At 60.2% G+C, this 18,074-nt stretch overlaps 1 protein-coding gene across 1 annotated transcript in view; it reads right to left on the reverse strand.

The window, feature by feature from the left end:
• Positions 1 to 198: 198 nt before the first annotated feature.
• Positions 199 to 18,074, reverse strand: part of LOC132322864 (valine--tRNA ligase, mitochondrial-like) — a gene marked incomplete at both ends in the record, with an annotated part of 32,222 nt that continues 14,346 nt past the window's right edge. The window contains 13 exons of the mRNA XM_059837587.1: positions 199 to 221; positions 1,076 to 1,229; positions 3,921 to 4,051; positions 5,040 to 5,118; positions 5,229 to 5,297; positions 8,548 to 8,652; positions 9,321 to 9,446; positions 10,989 to 11,059; positions 13,308 to 13,534; positions 13,830 to 13,906; positions 14,674 to 14,755; positions 15,368 to 15,471; positions 16,290 to 16,417. Of these exons, the coding sequence (XP_059693570.1) occupies positions 199 to 221; positions 1,076 to 1,229; positions 3,921 to 4,051; positions 5,040 to 5,118; positions 5,229 to 5,297; positions 8,548 to 8,652; positions 9,321 to 9,446; positions 10,989 to 11,059; positions 13,308 to 13,534; positions 13,830 to 13,906; positions 14,674 to 14,755; positions 15,368 to 15,471; positions 16,290 to 16,417 (1,376 nt within the window). The remainder of the gene's footprint in view (positions 222 to 1,075; positions 1,230 to 3,920; positions 4,052 to 5,039; positions 5,119 to 5,228; positions 5,298 to 8,547; positions 8,653 to 9,320; positions 9,447 to 10,988; positions 11,060 to 13,307; positions 13,535 to 13,829; positions 13,907 to 14,673; positions 14,756 to 15,367; positions 15,472 to 16,289; positions 16,418 to 18,074) is intronic.

Raw genomic sequence — 18,074 nt, forward strand, 5'->3', positions numbered from 1 at the left:
GGACACCTTGGCCACGTCCTGGGGACAAAAATGGCAAAATCAGGACAAAAACCCCAAAATTGGGACTGCAGGGACACTTTGGTCACCTCCTGGGGACAGAAATGGCAAAATCGGGACAGAAATCCTGAAATGGGGACAGAAACCCCAAAATTGGGAAAAAAATCCTGAAATTGGGGACAGAAACCCCAAAATCGGGACTGCAGGGACACCTTGGCCACCTCCTGGGGACAGAAACGGCAAAATCGGGAAAAAAACCCCAAAATTGGGACAGAAACCCCAAAATTGGGGCAAAAATCCCGAAATGGGGACAGGGAACTGGGTTTGGGGTGCCCGTTTTTGGGGTGCCCATTTTTGGGATGGTTTTTGGGGTGGTTTGGGGTTGATTTTCAGGGTGGTTTGGGGTTGATTTTCAGGGTGGTTTGGGATGGTTTTTGGGGTGGTTTTGGGGTGGTTTTGGGGTGCCCATTTTTGGGGTGGTTTTGGGTTGATTTTCAGGGTGATTTTGGGGTGGTTTTGGGTTATTTTCAGGGTAGTTTTTGGTTGATTGTCAGGGTGGTTTTGGGTGGTTTTTGGGTAGTTTTGGGATGGTTTTGGGGTGCCCATTTTTGGGGTGGTTTTGGTTGATTTCCAGGGTGATTTTGGGGTGGTTTTGGTTGATTTCCAGGGTAGCTTTTGGTTGATTTTCAGGGTGATTTTTGGGGTGGTTTGGGGTGGTTTTGGGTTGGTTTCCAGGGTGGGTTTTGGGTGGCTTTTGGGGTGGTTTTAGGTTGATTTTCAGGCTGGTTTTTGGGGTGGTTTTGGTTGATTTCCAGGGTGATTTTTGGGGTGATTTTGGGTTTGTTTTGGGTTGGTTTCCAGGATGATTTTGGGGTGGTTTTTGGGGTGGTTTTGGGTTGATTTCCAGGGTGATTTTGGGGTGGTTTTTGAGGTGGTTTTGGGGTGTTTTTGGGGTGGTTTTGGGGTTGATTTTCAGGGTGGTTTTTGGGGTGATTTTGGGGTTGTTTTCGGTTGATTTCCAGGGTAGCTTTTGTTTGATTTTTGGGGTGATTTTGGGTGTTTTTGGGGCTGCCCGTACCAGGTAGACGTCGCAGAAGCTCCGTAGCCAGAAGCTCTGCACGCTGGCCACGGCCCCGTGCACCTCCAGGGCCTCCAGCCGGCGGCAGCACTCGGCCACCGCCCCCCGCCAGGCGGGCCAGCAGCCAGCGGTCCAGGGGGGCCTCGGGGACCACCTGGATTGGGGGCAAAAACCGGGATTTTGGGTCAGCTGGGACTGGGGAGGGGGCTCAGAGCTGGGCCAGCAGCCAGCGGTCCAGGGGGGCCTCGGGGACCACCTGGATTGGGGGGGAAAAACCGGGATTTTGGGTCAGCTGGGATTGGGGAGGGGGCTCAGAGCTGGGCCAGCAGCCAGCGGTCCAGGGGGGCCTCGGGGACCACCTGGATTGGGGGGAAAAATGGGAAATTTGGGTCAGCTGGGACTGGGGAGGGGGCTCAGAGCTGGGCCAGCAGCCAGCGGTCCAGGGGGGCCTCGGGGACCACCTGGATTGGGGACAAAAACCAGGAATTTGGGTCAGCTGGGATTGGGGAGGGGGCTCAGAGCTGGGACTGGACCAAGGAGTCCAGGGGGGCCTCGGGGACCACCTGGATTGGGGGCAAAAACCGGGATTTTGGGTCAGCTGGGATTGGGGAGGGGGCTGGGAACACCCAGGGGTCCATGGGGACCACCTGGATTGGGGCAAAAATGGGAAATTTGGGACAATCTGGGATTGGGGAGGGGGCTGGGAACACCCAGGGGTCCATGGGGACCACCTGGATTGGGGACAAAACCCGGGATTTTGGGTCAGCTGGGATTGGGGAGGGGGCTCAGAGCTGGGCGAGGACCAAGGAGTCCAGGGGGGCCACAGGGACCACCTGGAATGGGGGCAAAAACCGGGATTTTGGGTCAGCTGGGACTGGGGAGGGGGCTCAGAGCTGGGCCAGCAGCCAGGGGTCCAGGGGGGCCTCGGGGACCACCTGGAATGGGGGGAAAAATGGGAAATTTGGGTCAGCTGGGATTGGGGAGGGGGCTGGGAACACCCAGGGGTCCAGGGGGACCACCTGGATTGGGGGGAAAAACCGGGATTTTGGGTCAGCTGGGATTGGGGAGGGGGCTGGGAACACCCAGGGGTCCATGGGGACCACCTGGATTGGGGACAAAAATGGGAAATTTGGGTCAGCTGGGATTGGGGAGGGGGCTCAGAGCTGGGCCAGCAGCCAGGGGTCCAGGGGGGCCTCGGGGACCACCTGGATTGGGGGGAAAAATGGGAAATTTGGGACAATCTGGGATTGGGGAGGGGGCTGGGAACACCCAGGGGTCCATGGGGACCACCTGGATTGGGGACAAAACCCGGGATTTTGGGTCAGCTGGGATTGGGGAGGGGGCTCAGAGCTGGGACTGGACCAAGGAGTCCAGGGGGGCCTCGGGGACCACCTGGATTGGGGGGAAAAATGGGGAATTTGGGTCAGCTGGGATTGGGGAGGGGGGCTCAGAGCTGGGCGAGGACCAAGGAGTCCAGGGGGGCCTCGGGGACCACCTGGAATGGGGACAAAAATGGGGATTTTGGGTCAGCTGGGACTGGGGAGGGGGCTCAGAGCTGGGACTGGACCAAGGAGTCCAGGGGGGCCTCGGGGACCACCTGGATTGGGGACAAAAATGGGGATTTTGGGTCAGCTGGGACTGGGGAGGGGCTCAGAGCTGGGCCAGCAGCCAGCGGTCCAGGGGGGCCTCGGGGACCACCTGGATTGGGGGGAAAAATGGGAAATTTGGGACAATCTGGGATTGGGGAGGGGGCTCAGAGCTGGGCCAGCAGCCAGCGGTCCAGGGGGGCCTCGGGGACCACCTGGATTGGGGACAAAAACCGGGATTTTGGGTCAGCTGGGATTGGGGAGGGGGCTCAGAGCTGGGACTGGACCAAGGAGTCCAGGGGGGCCTCAGGGACCACCTGGATTGGGGACAAAACCCGGGATTTTGGGTCAGCTGGGACTGGGGAGGGGGCTCAGAGCTGGGCCAGCAGCCAGCGGTCCAGGGGGGCCTCGGGGACCACCTGGATTGGGGGGAAAAATGGGAAATTTGGGACAATCTGGGATTGGGGAGGGGGCTGGGAACACCCAGGGGTCCAGGGACCACCTGGGGGTGGAGGAGTCTGGGGGTCTCTGGGTGTTTCAGGGGGGTTTTGGGGTCCCCATTACCTCCTCGGGGGGCTTTGGGGGGGTCCCTGGGGTTCCGGGGGGGGGTTTGGGGGTCCCTGGGGGGGTTTTGGGGTCCCCGTTACCTCCTCGGGGGGCTTTGGGGGGTCCCTGGGGGTTTTTGGGGTCCCTGTTACCTCCTCGGGGGGCTTTGGGGGATCCCTGGGGGTCCGGGGGGGGGGTTTGGGGGTCCCTGGGGGGTTTTGGGGTCCCCGTTACCTCCTCGGGGGGCTTTGGGGGGGTCCCTGGGGGGTTTTGGGGTCCCCGTTACCTCCTCGGGGGGCTTTGGGGGGTCCCTGGGGTTCCGGGGGGGGGTTTTGGGGGTCCCTGGGGGTTTTTGGGGTTCCAGGGGTCCCCGTTACCTCCTCAGGGGGCTTTGGGGGGTCCCTGGGGTTCCGGGGGGGGGTTTGGGGGTCCCTGGGGGGTTTTGGGGTCCCCGTTACCTCCTCGGGGGGCTTTGGGGGGATCCCTGGGGTTCCGGGGGGGGGGTTTTGGGGGTCCCTGGGGGGTTTTTGGGGTTTTGGGGTCCCCGTTACCTCCTCGGGGGGCTTTGGGGGGGTCCCTGGGGGGTTTTGGGGGTCCCTGGGGGGTTTTGGGGTTTTGGGGTCCCCGTTACCTCCTCGGGGGGCTTTGGGGGATCCCTGGGGTTCCGGGGGGGGGTTTTGGGGGTCCCTGGGGGGTTTTGGGGTCCCCGTTACCTCCTCGGGGGGCTTTGGGGGGTCCCCCTCCCCCTGCAGGGCCCTCAGCACGAAGCCCACCGCGTTCCAGACTTTGTTGCAGAAGCGGCGCTGAGTCAGCACCGAGGCCACGCCCACACGGATTTCGGGGCCTGGGGGGGAGGGGCTTGGGGTCGGGGGGGGCACTAGGACCCCCCCCAGAACCCCCCAGACCCACAGAAGCTTCTCCCAGTAAGTCCCAGTGCTCCCAGTGCCCACCCTGGCGGGGTCCCAGGGGGATTTGGGGGTCTCTGGGGGGTTTGGGGGGGGGTCCCAGGGGGATTTTGGGGCTCTCTGGGTGGGTTTGGGGGTCCTTGGGTGGATTTGAGGGGGGTCTCAGGGGGATTTTGGGGTGTTTGGGGAGGGGGTCTCACCGTGGGCGTCGTGGGTGCTCAAGGCCAGGTGGGATTTGGGGGTCCCTGGGTGGATTTTGGGGTCCCTGGGTGGATTTGGGGGTCCCTGGGTGGATTTTGGGGATCCTGGGGGGTTCAGTGGAATTTTGGGAGGGGGTCCCAGTGGGATTTAGGGGTGATTTGGGGAGGGGGTCTCACCGTGGGTGTCGTGGGTGCTCAAGGCCAGGTGGGATTTGGGGGGGATTTGGGGGTCCCTGAGTGGATTTTGGGATCCCTGGGGGGATTTGGGGGTCCCTGGGGGGATTTGGGGGTCCCTGGGTGGATTTTGGGGGTCCTGGGGGGTTCAGTGGGATTTCGGAGGGGGTCCCAGTGGGATTTAGGGGTGATTTGGGGTGGGGGTCTCACCGTGGGCATCGTGGGTGCTCAGGGCCAGGTGGGATTTGGGGGTCCCTGGGGGGATTTGGGGGTCCCTGGGTGGATTTTGGGGGTCCTGGGGGGTTCAGTGGGATTTGGGAGGGGGTCCCAGTGGGATTTAGGGGTGATTTGGGGAGGGGGTCTCACCGTGGGCATCGTGGGTGCTCAGGGCCAGGTGGGATTTGGGGGGGATTCTGGGGGTCCCTGAGTGGATTTGGGGGTCCCTGGGGGGATTTGGGGATCCCTGGGGGGATTTGGGGGTCGTGGGGGGTTCAGTGGGATTTGGGAGGGGGTCCCAGTGGGATTTTGGAGTGATTTGGGGTGGGGGTCTCACCGTGAGCGTCGTGGGTGCTCAGGGCCAGCCTCAGGGCGTCGGCGCCGCACTCGGGGATCCCCTGTGGGAACTGCCGCCTCTGGGGGGGGATTTGGGGGGCTCAGGGGGGGTTTGGGGGGATTTTGGGGGGGTTTGGGGGGTCCTGGGTCAGTTCTGGGGGGGCTCTGGGGGGTTTTTTGGGGGTCCCACCTGCCCCTCCTGGGCCGCCCGCAGCTCCTGCGGGTCCAGGGTTCGGGTCTGGAGCTTCTCCTGCAGCTCCTGGGGGGGGGAACCCCAAAATCAGCAGGAAATCACCCCAAAATCACCCCAAAATCAGCAGGAAATCACCCCAAAATCATCCACAAAATCACCCCAAAACAGCAGAAATCACCCCAAAATCACCCCCAAATCAGCAGGAAATCACCCCAAAACATTCCACAAAATCATCAGGAAATCACCCCAAAATCATCCACAAAATCACCCCAAAATCATCCACAAAATCACCCCAAAATCATCAGGAAATCACCCCAAAATCATCCACAAAATCACCCCCAAATCAGCAGGAAATCACCCAAAAATCAGCAGGAAATCCCCCCAAAAATCACCCCAAAAATCACCCCCAAATCAGCAGGAAATCACCCCAAAATCATCCACAAAATCACCCCAAAATAATCCCCCAAATCACCCAAAAATCACTCCGAAATCACCCCAAAATCACCCCAAAATCAGCAGGAAATCACCCCCAAATCAGCAGGAAATCACCCCAAAATCATCCCCGAAATCACCCAAAAAATCACCCCCAAATCAGCAGGAAATCACCCAAAAAATCACCCCAAAATCACCCCAAAAATCACCCCCAAATCAGCAGGAAATCAACTCAAAATCAGCAGGAAATCACCCCAAAATCATCCACAAAATCACCCTCAAATCAGCAGGAAATCACCCAAAAATCACCCAAAAAATCACCCCAAAATCATGCCCCAAATCACCCAAAAAATCACCCCCAAAGTAATCCCCCAAATCACCCAAAAATCACCCAAAAAATCACCCCAAAATCAGCAGGAAATCACCCCAAAATCATCCCCGAAATCACCCCAGAATCATCCCCAAAATCACCCCAAAATCAGCAGGAAATCACCCCAAAATCATCCCCCAAATCACCCCAAAACTGCCTCAAAATCACCCCAAAATGTCCCCAAATCACCCCAAAATCCTAAAACCACCCTCAAATGACCCCAACACCTCAAAATCAACCCCAAACCCGCCCCGAAATGACCCCAAAACCCCCAAAGTTACCCCAAAACCACCCCAGAACTGCCCCGGGCCCGAGGAATTTTGGGGTTTTTTGGGGTTTTTGGGTCTGGGGGTTTCTGGGGTCGGGGATTTTGGGTCTGGGGGTTTTGGGTCTGAGAGTTTTGGGTCTGGGAATTTTGGGTCTGGGGGTTTTTGGGTCTGGGGGTTTTGGGTCTGGGGGTTTCTGGGGTCGGGGATTTTGGGTCAGGAGGTTTTTGGGTCTGGGGGTTTCTGGGGTCGGGGATTTTGGGTCAGGAGGTTTTTGGGTCTGGGGGTTTTTGGGTCTGGGGGTTTTGGGTCTGGGGGTTTCTGGGGTCGGGGATTTTGGGTCAGGAGGTTTTTGGGTCTGGGGGTTTTTGGGTCTGGGGGTTTTGGGTCTGGGAGTTTTGGGTCTGGGGGTTTCTGGGGTCAGGGGGTTTTGGGTCTGGGGGTTTCTGGGGTCAGGGTTTTTGGGTCTGGGGGTTTTGGGTCTGGGGGTTCTGGGGTCGGGGTTTTTGGGTCAGGGGGTTTTGGGTCTGGGGGTTTTGGGTCTGGGGGTTTCTGGGGTCTGGGGGTTTTTGGGGTTTCAGGGGTCGGGGATTTTGGGTCAGGGGTTTTTGGGTCTGGGGGTTCTGGGATCGGGGTTTTTGGGTCTGGGGGTTTCTGGGGTTTTAGGGGTTGGGGTTTTTGGGTCAGGGGGTTTTGGGGGTTTCTGGGGTCAGGGATTTTGGGTCAGGGGGTTTTGGGTCTGGGGGTTTTGGGTCTGGGGTTTTTGGGTCTGGGGGTTTCTGGGGTCGAGGTTTTTGGGTCTGGGGGTTTTGGGGGTTTCTGGGGTCAGGGATTTTGGGTCAGGAGGTTTCGGGGGTCGAGGTTTTTGGGTCAGGGGGTTTTGGGGGTTTCTGGGGTCAGGGATTTTGGGTCAGGGGGTTTCGGGGGTCGAGGTTTTTGGGTCAGGGGGTTTTGGGGGTTTCTGGGGTCAGGGATTTTGGGTCAGGAGGTTTTGGGTCTGGGGGCTCTGGGTCTGCGGGTTCTGGGATCGGGGTTTTTGGGTCTGGGGGTTTTGGGGGTTTCTGGGGTCGGGGATTTTGGGTCAGGGGGTTTCTGGGGGTTTTGGGTCTGGGGATTTTGGGTCTGGGGATTTTGGGTCTGGGGATTTTGGGTCTGGGGGTTCTGGGTTTTTGGGTCTGGGGGTTTTGGGTCTGGGGGTTCTGGGGTTTCTGGGGTCAGGGATTTTGGGTCGGGGGTTTCAGGGGTCGAGGTTTTTGGGTCTGGGGGTTTTGGGGGTTTCTGTGGTTGGGGTTTTTGGGTCTGGGGGTTTTGGGGTCTGGGGGTTTTGGGTCTGGGGGTTTCTGGGTTTTTGGGTCTGGGGGTTTTGGGTCTGGGGGTTTTGGGGGTTTCTGGGGTCAGGGATTTTGGGTCAGGGGTTTTTGGGTCAGGGGATTTTGGGTCTGGGGGTTTTGGGTCTGGGGGTTCTGGGGTCGGGGTTTCTGGGGTTGGGGATTTTGGGTCTGGGGGTTTTGGGTCTGGGGGTTTTTGGGGTCGGGGTTTTTGGGTCTGGGGGTTTTGGGTCTGGGGTCTCTGGGGTCAGGGATTTTGGGTCAGGGGGTTTTGGGTCTGGGGGCTCTGGGTCTGCGGGTTCTGGGATCGGGGTTTTTGGGTCTGGGGGTTTCTGGGATTTTAGGGGTCAGGGTTTTTGGGTCAGGGGGTTTCTGGGTTTTTGGGTCTGGGGGTTTCTGGGGTCGGGGTTTTTGGGTCAGGGGTTTTTGGGTCTGGGGGTTCTGGGATTGGGGTTTTTGGGTCTGGGGGTTTCTGGGGTTTTAGGGGTTGGGGTTTTTGGGTCAGGGGGTTTTGGGTCTGGGGGCTCTGGGTCTGGGGGTTCTGGGGTCGGGGTTTTTGGGTCTGGGGGTTTTGGGTCTGGGGGTTTTTGGGGTTTCTGGGGTCGGGGATTTTGGGTCTGGGGGTTTTGGGGTCTGGGGGATTTTGGGTCGGGGGTTTTGGGTCTGGGGTTTCTGGGGTCAGGGGGTTTTGGGTCAGGGGGTTTTGGGTCTGGGGGTTTTGGGTCTGGGGTTTTTGGGTCTGGGAGTTTTTGGGGTTTCTGGGGTCAGGGTTTTTGGGTCTGGGGGTTTTGGGGGTTTCTGGGTCAGGGATTTTGGGTCAGGGGGTTTTGGGTCTGGGGTTTTTGGGGGTTTCTGGGGTCGGGGTTTTTGGGTCGGGGGGTTTTGGGTCAGGGGGTTTTGGGTCTGGGGGCTCCAGGTACCTGCAGCGTGGCGCCCCCGATGACGTCGCGGGGGTCGATGACGTTGCCCAGGGATTTGCTCATCTTGCGGCCCTGGGGGTCCCGGACCAGGGAGTGCAGCAGCACCTGGGGGGGCACGGGACTCTGGGACCCCAAAAATGGGGAGGGGGACCCCAAAAATGGGGAGGGGGACCCCAAAAATGGGATTGGGGACCCCAAAAATGGGGAAAAGGAGCCCAAAAATGGGGAGGGGGATCCCAAAAATGGGGAGGGGGACACCAAAAATGGGGATGGGGACCCCAAAAATGGGATTGGGGACCCCAAAAATGGGGAGGGGGATCCCAAAAACGGGGAAAAGGAGCCCAAAAATGGGGAGGGGGACACCAAAAATGGGGAGGGGGACACCAAAAATGGGGAGGGGGACCCCAAAAATGGGGAAAAGGAGCCCAAAAATGGGGAGGGGGACCCCAAAAATGGGATTGGGGACCCCAAAAATGGGGAGGGGGACCCCAAAAATGGGGAGGGGGGACACCAAAAATGGGGAGGGGGACCCCAAATATGGGACTGGGGACCCCCAGGGACAGCTGGGGACACCCAGGGACCCTTGGGGACACCCAGGGACCCTTGGGGACAGTTGGGGACACCAAGAACCCAAGGAGAGACCCCAAACCCAACCAAACCCTGGGAACTGGGGGGTTTGGGGACCCCTGGGGACCCTTGGGGACATCTGGGGACACCTGGGGACCCCTTGGGGACACCTGGGGACCCTTGGGGACCCTTGGGGACAGAGTGACCTGCGAGAAGGGCAGCTGTCCCGTCAGCTGCTGGCCCAGCATGGCCATGCGGGCCACCCAGAAGAACAGGAGGTCACTGCCCGTCACCAGCAGGGAATTGGGGTAAAACCGCCCGAAATCGGCGCTCTGGGGACACAGGGGACACTGGGGACACTGAGGGGACACTGAGGTGGCACTGGTGGCCCAGCATGGCCATCAAGGTCACCAGGAGGTCACAGCAGAGAATTGGGGTAAAACCGCCCAAAATCGGCGCTCTGGGGACACAGGGGGCAGTGGGGACATTTGGGGACACTGAGGGGACACTGAGGGGACACTGAGGGGACATTGGGGACACTGAGGTGGCACTGGTGGCCCAGCATGGCCAGCAAGGTCACCAGGAGGTCACAGCAGAGAATTGGGGTTAAATTGGGCGAAATTGGGGCTCTGGGGACACAGGGGACAGTGGGGACACTGAGGGGACATTGGGGACACTGAGGGGACACTGAGGTGGCACTGGTGGCCCAGCATGGCCATCAAGGTCACCAGGAGGTCACAGCAGAGAATTGGGGTTAAATTGGGCGAAATTGGGGCTCTGGGGACACTGAGGGGACAGTGGGGACACTGAGGGGACACTGAGGTGGCACTGGTGGCCCAGCATGGCCATCAAGGTCACCAGGAGGTCACAGCAGAGAATTGGGGTAAAACCGGCCAAAATCGGCACTCTGGGGACACAGGGGACAGTGGGGACATTGAGGGGACATTGGGGACACTGAGGGGACATTGGGGACACTGAGGTGGCACTGGTGGCCCAGCATGGCCAGCAAGGTCACCAGGAGGTCACAGCAGGGAATTGGGGTTAAATTGGGCGAAATTGGGGCTCTGGGGACACAGGGGACAGTGGGGACACTGAGGGGACACTGGGGACACTGAGGGGACAGTGGGGACACTGAGGGGACACTGGGGACACTGAGGGGACAGTGGGGACACTGAGGGGACACTGAGGGGACACTGAGGGGTCATTGGGGACACTGAGGGGACACTGAGGGGACATTGGGGACACTGAGGGGACATTGAGGGGACACTGAGGGGACACTGAGGTGGCACAGGTGGCCCAACATGGCCAGCAAGGTCACAGCAGGGAATTGGGGTTAAATTGGGCGAAATTGGGGCTCTGGGGACACTGAGGGGACATTGGGGACACTGAGGGGACATTGGGGACACTGAGGGGACACTGAGGTGGCACTGGTGGCCCAGCATGGCCAGCAAGGTCACCAGGAGGTCACAGCAGAGAATTGGGGTTAAATTGGGCGAAATTGGGGCTCTGGGGACACAGGGGACAGTGGGGACACTGAGGGGACACTGAGGGGACATTGGGGACACTGAGGAGACACTGAGGTGGCACTGGTGGCCCAGCATGGCCATCAAGGTCACCAGGAGGTCACAGCAGGGAATTGGGGTTAAATTGGGCAAAATTGGGGCTCTGGGGACACTGAGGGGACATTTGGGGACACTGAGGGGACACTGAGGGGACATTGGGGACACTGAGGGGACAGTGGGGACACTGAGGGGACACTGAGGGGACAGTGGGGACACTGAGGGGACATTGGGGACACTGAGGGGACACTGAGGGGACACTGAGGGGACACTGAGGGGACACTGAGGGGACATTTGGGGACATCGGGGTCTCACCTGCTCGGGCCAGCCCAGGGCGGCGAAGGGGAAGAGGGCGGAGGAGAACCAGGTGTCCAAAACATCGGGGTCTGGGGACAGCAGTGCCACCAGGTGTCACCAGGTGTCACCAGGTGTCACATTTAAACCCAAAAAAACCCCAAAAAATCCCAAAAAATTAAAAAAAAACCCAAAAAAATCCCAAAAAATCCCAAAAAATCCCACAAAACCCCAAAAACTCCAGAATTTCCCCCAGATTTTTTTTGGCCCCTCCCCCCAAATTTCGGCCCCTCCCCCCAGTCTCACCTTGCTGCAGGTGCAGCGCTCAGGTGGAACCAAATTTCACATTTAAACCCCAGAAACCTCAAAAAAATCCCCAAAAAATCCCAAAAAACCCCAAAAAAAATCCCAAAAAACCCCAAAAACTCCAAAATTTCCCCCAGATTTTTTTGGGACCGCCCCCCAAATTTTGGCCCCTCCCCCAGTCTCACCTTGCTGCAGGTGCAGCTCTCAGGTGGAACCAAATTTCACATTTAAAACCCCAAAAAAATCCCAAAAAACCTCAAAAAACCCCAAAAATCTCAGAATTTCCCCCAGATTTTTTTGGGACCCCCCTCAAATTTCGGCCCCTCCCCCCAGTCTCACCTCGCTGCAGGTGCAGCTCTCAGGTGGAACCAAATTTCACATTTAAACCCCAAAAAATCCCAAAAAACCCCAAAAACCTCAGAATTTCCCCCAGATTTTTTTGGGACCGCCCCCAAATTTTGGCCCCTCCCCCCAAATTTCGGCCCCTCCCCCCAGTCTCACCTTGCTGCAGGTGCAGCTCTCAGGTGCAACCCTAATTTCACATTTAAACCCCAAAAAAATCCCAAAAAACCTCAAAAAACCCCAGAATTTCCCCCAGATTTTTTTGGGATCCCCCCCAAATTTCGGCCCCTCCCCCCAGTCTCACCTTGCTGCAGGTGCAGCTCTCAGGTGGAACCAAATTTCACATTTAAACCCCCAAAAAATCCCAAAAAACCCCAAAAACCCCAGAATTTCCCCCAGATTTTTTTGGGACCCCCCCAAATTTTGGCCCCTCCCCCCAAATTTCGGCCCCTCCCCCCAAATTTCGGCCCCTCCCCCCAGTCTCACCTTGCTGCAGGTGCAGCGCTCAGGTGGAACCAAATTTCACATTTAAACCCCAAAAAAATCCCAAAAACCCCCAAAAAATCCCAAAAAACCCCAAAAACCTCAGAATTTCCCCCAGATTTTTTGGGATCTCCCCCAAATTTTGGCCCCTCCCCCCAAATTTCGGCCCCTCCCCCCAGTCTCACCTTGCTGCAGGTGCAGCTCTCAGGTGGAACCAAATTTCACATTTAAACCCCCCAAAAAATCCCAAAAAACCCCAAAAACCTCAGAATTTCCCCCAGATTTTTTCGGGATCTCCCCCAAATTTCGGCCCCTCCCCCCCAATTTCGGCCCCTCCCCCCAGTCTCACCTTGCTGCAGGTGCAGCTCTCAGGTGGAACCAAATTTCACATTTAAACCCCAAAAAAATCCCAAAAAACCCCAAAAAAATCCCAAAAAACCCCAAAAATCTCAGAATTTCCCCCAGATTTTTTGGGATCCCCCCCAAATTTCGGCCCCTCCCCCCAAATTTCGGCCCCTCCCCCCAAATTTCAGGCCCTCCCCCCAGTCTCACCTTGCTGCAGGTGCAGCTCTCAGGTGGAACCAAATTTCACATTTAAATCCCAAAAAAATCCCAAAAAACCTCAAAAACCGCAGAATTTCCCCCAGATTTTTTTGGGACCCCCCTCAAATTTCGGCCCCTCCCCCCCAGTCTCACCTTGCTGCAGGTGCAGCTCTCAGGTGGAACCAAATTTCACATTTAAACCCCCAAAGAAATCCCAAAAAACCCCAAAAAAATCCCAAAAAACCCCAAAAACCTCAGAATTTCCCCCAGATTTTTTTGGGATCCCCCCCAAATTTTGGCCCCTCCCCCCAAATTTCGGCCCCTCCCCCCAGTCTCACCTTGCTGCAGGTGCAGCTCTCAGGTGGAACCAAATTTCACATTTAAACCCAAAAAAAATCCCAAAAACCGCAGAATTTCCCCCAGATTTTTTTGGGACCGCCCCCAAATTTTGGCCCCTCCCTCCAAATTTCGGCCCCTCCCCCCAAATTTCGGCCCCTCCCCCCAGTCTCACCTTGCTGCAGGTGCAGCTCTCAGGTGGAACCAAATTTCACATTTAAAACCCCAAAAAAATCCCAAAAAACCTCAAAAAACCCCAAAAACCTCAGAAATTCCCCCAGATTTTTTTGGGATCTCCCCCAAATTTCGGCCCCTCCCCCCCAGTCTCACCTTGCTGCAGGTGCAGCTCGTGGGCGGGGCAGCCCAGGGCCCCCGCGGCCGCCGCCCTCACCTCGGCCTCGCTGCGCCCCACGAACCAGGGCCCCTCCTGGGCCTCACCTGGGCCACTGGACCCACCTGGGGGACCCACCTGGGCACCGCTGGGGGCGGGGCCAGCCCTCACCTGGTAGGCAGGTACGCGGTGACCCCACCAGAGCTGGCGGGACAGGCACCAGTCCCTGTGGGGGAGGGGAGATTTGGGGACTCAGGGGACACAGGTGAGACCCCGCCCACAACACCTGGGACACGCCCAGGAGAGCTCAGACCACGCCCATCGCGCCTAAAGCCCCGCCCCTAATACCTGGGAGATGCCCAGACCACCTGAGGCCCCGCCCCATTCACCTGAGCCCCTCCCCTTACCCTTGAGACCCCTCCCCCAACGCCTGAGGCCACGCCCACCAATGTTGAGACCCCACCCCCAACACCTGAGCCCCTCCCTCTCCCCTGGCCCCGCCCCCGGCCCCGCCCCCTCACCCCGCCTTCTCCATCCAGCTTTTCCAGTTCTTCTCGTGGAATTTGGGCACCAGGCGGAGCCTCCCCGACGTCACCGCCTGGCACAGGTGACATCCCCCAGGTGGGACACCTGGGCACCCCCCAAAATGCCACCTGCCGGGCACCCAGGTGTGCCCAGGTGCCCCCAGGTGTGCCCAGGTGACCCCCCCAGGTGTGTGTGACCCCCCCCAGGTGCGCCCAGGTGTGCCCAGGTGACCCCCCAGGTGTGTGTGACCCCCCCCCAGGTGTGCCCAGGTGCCCCCAGGTGTGCCCAGATGTATCCCAGGTGTGCCCAGGTGACCCCCCAGGTGTGTGTGACTCCCCCCCCCAGGTGTTCCCAGTGTCACCTGCAGGGTCCCCCAGGTGTATCCCAGATGTGTGTCACACCCCCAGGTGTTCCCCAGGTGTGTCCCAAGTGCCCTCAGGTATGTCCAGGTGTGTCCCAGGTGCCCCCAGGTGTGTCTAGATGTATCCCAGGTATGCCCAGGTGTGTCCCAGGTGCCCCCAGGTGTGTCCCAGGTGCCCCCAGGTGCCCCCAGGTGTGCCCAGGTGTGTCCCAGGTGCTCCCAGCTGTATCCCAGATGTGTCCCAGGTGTATCCCAGATGTCCCCAGGTGTGTCCCAGGTGCCCCCAGGTGTGCCCAGGTGCCCCCAGGTGTGTCCCAAGTGCCCCCAGGTGTATCCCAGATGTGTCCCAGGTGCTCCCAGGTGCCCCCAGGTGTGTCCCAGGTGCCCCCAGGTGCCCCCAGGTGTGCCCAGGTGCCCCCAGGTGTGCCCAGGTGTGTCCCAGGTGCCCCCAGGTGTGCCCAGGTGTGTCCCAGTCTCACCTGCAGTGCCCCCCGGGCCATGTCCCCGCAGGTGAGGAACCACTGACGCTTCAGCAGGAACTCAACGACGTCACCGGAGCGGCTGCGGGGACAGGGGACACCTGAGGGACACCTGGGGACACCTGAGGGACACCTGGGGACACCTGAGAACACCTGGGGATACCTGGGGACACCTGAGGGACACCTGGGGACATCTGAGGGACATCTGAGGGACACCTGGGGACATCTAAGGGACATCTGAGGGACACCTGGGGACACCTGGGGGATGCTGTGGACACCTGGGGATACCTGAGGGACACCTGGGGACATCTGGGGGACACCTGGGGGACACCACAGGTGACATTGGGGACACCTGAGGTGCCACCTGTACCTGCAGAGGGGCAGGGTCATGGCGTGGGGGGACATTGGGGACACCTGAGGTGACATTGGGGACACCTGGTGCCACCTGTGTACCTGCAGAGGGGCAGGGTCATGGCGTGGGGGGACATTGGGGACACCTGAGGTGACATTGGGGACACCTGGTGCCACCTGTGTACCTGCAGAGGGGCAGGGTCATGGCGTGGGGGGACATTGGGGACACCTGAGGTGACACTGGGGACACCTGGTGCCACCTGTGTACCTGCAGAGGGGCAGGGTTATGGCGTGGGGGGACACCTGGTGACACCTGAGGTGACACCTGGTGCCACCTGTGTACCTGCAGAGGGGCAGGGTCATGGCGTGGTCCTGCACCCCCCGGAGCAGCCCCCGCTGGGCCAGCGCTGCCACCACCTGGGCACGGGCCTGGAACCTGGGGACACCCTGGGGACACAGGGGACAGTCAGGGGACAGGGAGGGGACAGAGAGATCAGGGGACAGAGGGGACAGAGGGGACATCAGGGACAGCTGGTGACACCCTGGGGACACCCTGGGGACAGAGGGGACAGTCAGGGGACAGAGGGGACAGGGAGGGGACAGGGAGGGGACAGGGACAGCAGAGATACCCTGGGGACAGAGGGGGCATCAGGGGACAGCAGGGACACCCTGGGGACAGAGGGGACAGTCATGGACAGGGAGGGACAGCTGGTGACACCCTGGGGACACCCTGGGGACAGAGGGGACAGAGGGGACAGTCAGGGGACAGAGAGGACAGTGGGGACATCAGGGACAGCAGGGACAGCTGGTGACACAGGGGACAGAGGGGACATCAGGGGACAGTGGGGGCATCAGGGACACCCTGGGGACACCCTGGGGACAGAAGGGACATTGGAGATAGGGAGGGGACAGTGAGGGGACATTGGGGACACCCTGGGGACACCCTGGGGACAGGGAGGGACATCAGGGACACCCTGGGGACACCCTGGGGACAGAAGGGACATTGGGGATAGGGAGGGGACAGTGAGGGGACAGTGGGGACACCCTGGGGACACCCTGGGGACAGGGTGGGACATCAGGGACATCCTGGGGACAGGGAGGGGACAGGGAGGGGACAGGGAGGGGACACTGGGGACACTGAGACTGGGCTGGGGACACGGGCCAGGTTTGGGGACACATTTGGGGACAGTTTGGGGCCACTCCGAAACCACTCTGGGGCCACCTGGGGACACTCTGGGGCCACCTGGGGACAGGTGTGGCCGCACCTGCAGCCACCCCCCGCCCGGGGGACACAAGGTGCCGTCGTCGGCGATGACCGAGAGCAGCGGCAGCGCGTGGGCCCGGGCCAGGGCCAGGTCCTGGGGGCTGTGCCCGGGGGTCACCTTCACCGCACCTGGCACGGGGACACACCTGGTCACACCTGGGTCACACCTGGTCACACCTGGGACACACCTGGGTCACGCCTGTACTGCCCACTGTCACCCATTGTCACCCACGGGTCCTGGGGGCTGTGCCCGGGGGTCACCTTCACCGCACCTGGCACAGGGACACACCTGGGACACACCTGGGACACACCTGGGACACACCTGGGTCACACCTGGGACACACCTATACTGCCTACTGTCACCCATTGTCACCCACAGGTCCTGGGGGCTGTGCCCGGGGGTCACCTTCACCGCACCTGGCACGGGGACACACCTGGTCACACCTGGTCACACCTGGGACACACCTGGTCACACCTGGGTCACACCTGGGGCACACCTGGTCACACCTGGGTCACACCTGGGACACACCTGGTCACACCTGGGACACACCTGGGTCACACCTGTACTGCCTACTGTCACCCATTGTCACCCACGGGTCCTGGGGGCTGTGCCCGGGGTTCACCTTCACCGCACCTGGCACGGGGACACACCTGGGACGCACCTGGGACACACCTGGGTCACACCTGTACTGCCTAATGTCACCCATTGTCACCCACAGCTCCTGGGGGCTGTGCCCGGGGGTCACCTTCACCGCACCTGGCATGGGGACACACCTGGTCACACCTGGGTCACACCTGGTCACACCTGGTCACACCGGGTCACGCCTGTACTGCCCACTGTCACCCATTGTCACCCACGGGTCCTGGGGGCTGTGCCCGGGGGTCACCTTCACCGCACCTGGCACGGGGACACACCTGGTCACACCTGGGTCACACCTGTACTGCCTACTGTCACCCATTGTCACCCACTGTCACCCACAGGTCCTGGGGGCTGTGCCCGGGGGTCACCTTCACCGCACCTGGCACGGGGACACACCTGGTCACACCTGGGACACACCTGGGACACACCTGGGTCACACCTGGTCACACCTGTACTGCCTACTGTCACCCATTGTCACCCACAGGTGCTGGGGGCTGTGCCCGGGGGTCACCTTCACCGCACCTGGCACGGGGACACACCTGGTCACACCTGGTCACACCTGGGACACACCTGGTCACACCTGGGACACACCTGTACTGCCTACTGTCACCCATTGTCACCCATGGGTCCTGGGGGCTGTGCCCGGGGGTCACCTTCACCGCACCTGGCATGGGGACACACCTGGTCACACCTGGTCACACCTGGGACACACCTGGGTCACACCTGGGTCACACCTGGGTCACACCTGTACTGCCTACTGTCACCCATTGTCACCCATGGGTCCTGGGGGCTGTGCCCGGGGGTCACCTTCACCGCACCTGGCACGGGGACACACCTGGTCACACCTGGTCACACCTGGGTCACACCTGGTCACACCTGGGACACACCTGGTCACACCTGGGACACACCTGGGTCACACCTGGGACACACCTGGGTCACACCTGGTCACACCTGGGACACACCTGTACTGCCTACTGTCACCCATTGTCACCCATGGGTCCTGGGGGCTGTGCCCGGGGGTCACCTTCACCGCACCTGGCATGGGGACACACCTGGTCACACCTGGTCACACCTGGTCACACCTGGGTCACACCTGGGTCACACCTGGGTCACACCTGGGACACACCTGGTCACACCTGGGACACA

Source organism: Haemorhous mexicanus, unplaced genomic scaffold (assembly GCF_027477595.1).
Source record: "Haemorhous mexicanus isolate bHaeMex1 unplaced genomic scaffold, bHaeMex1.pri scaffold_178_ctg1, whole genome shotgun sequence".
Classification (NCBI taxonomy): Eukaryota; Metazoa; Chordata; class Aves; order Passeriformes; family Fringillidae; genus Haemorhous; species Haemorhous mexicanus.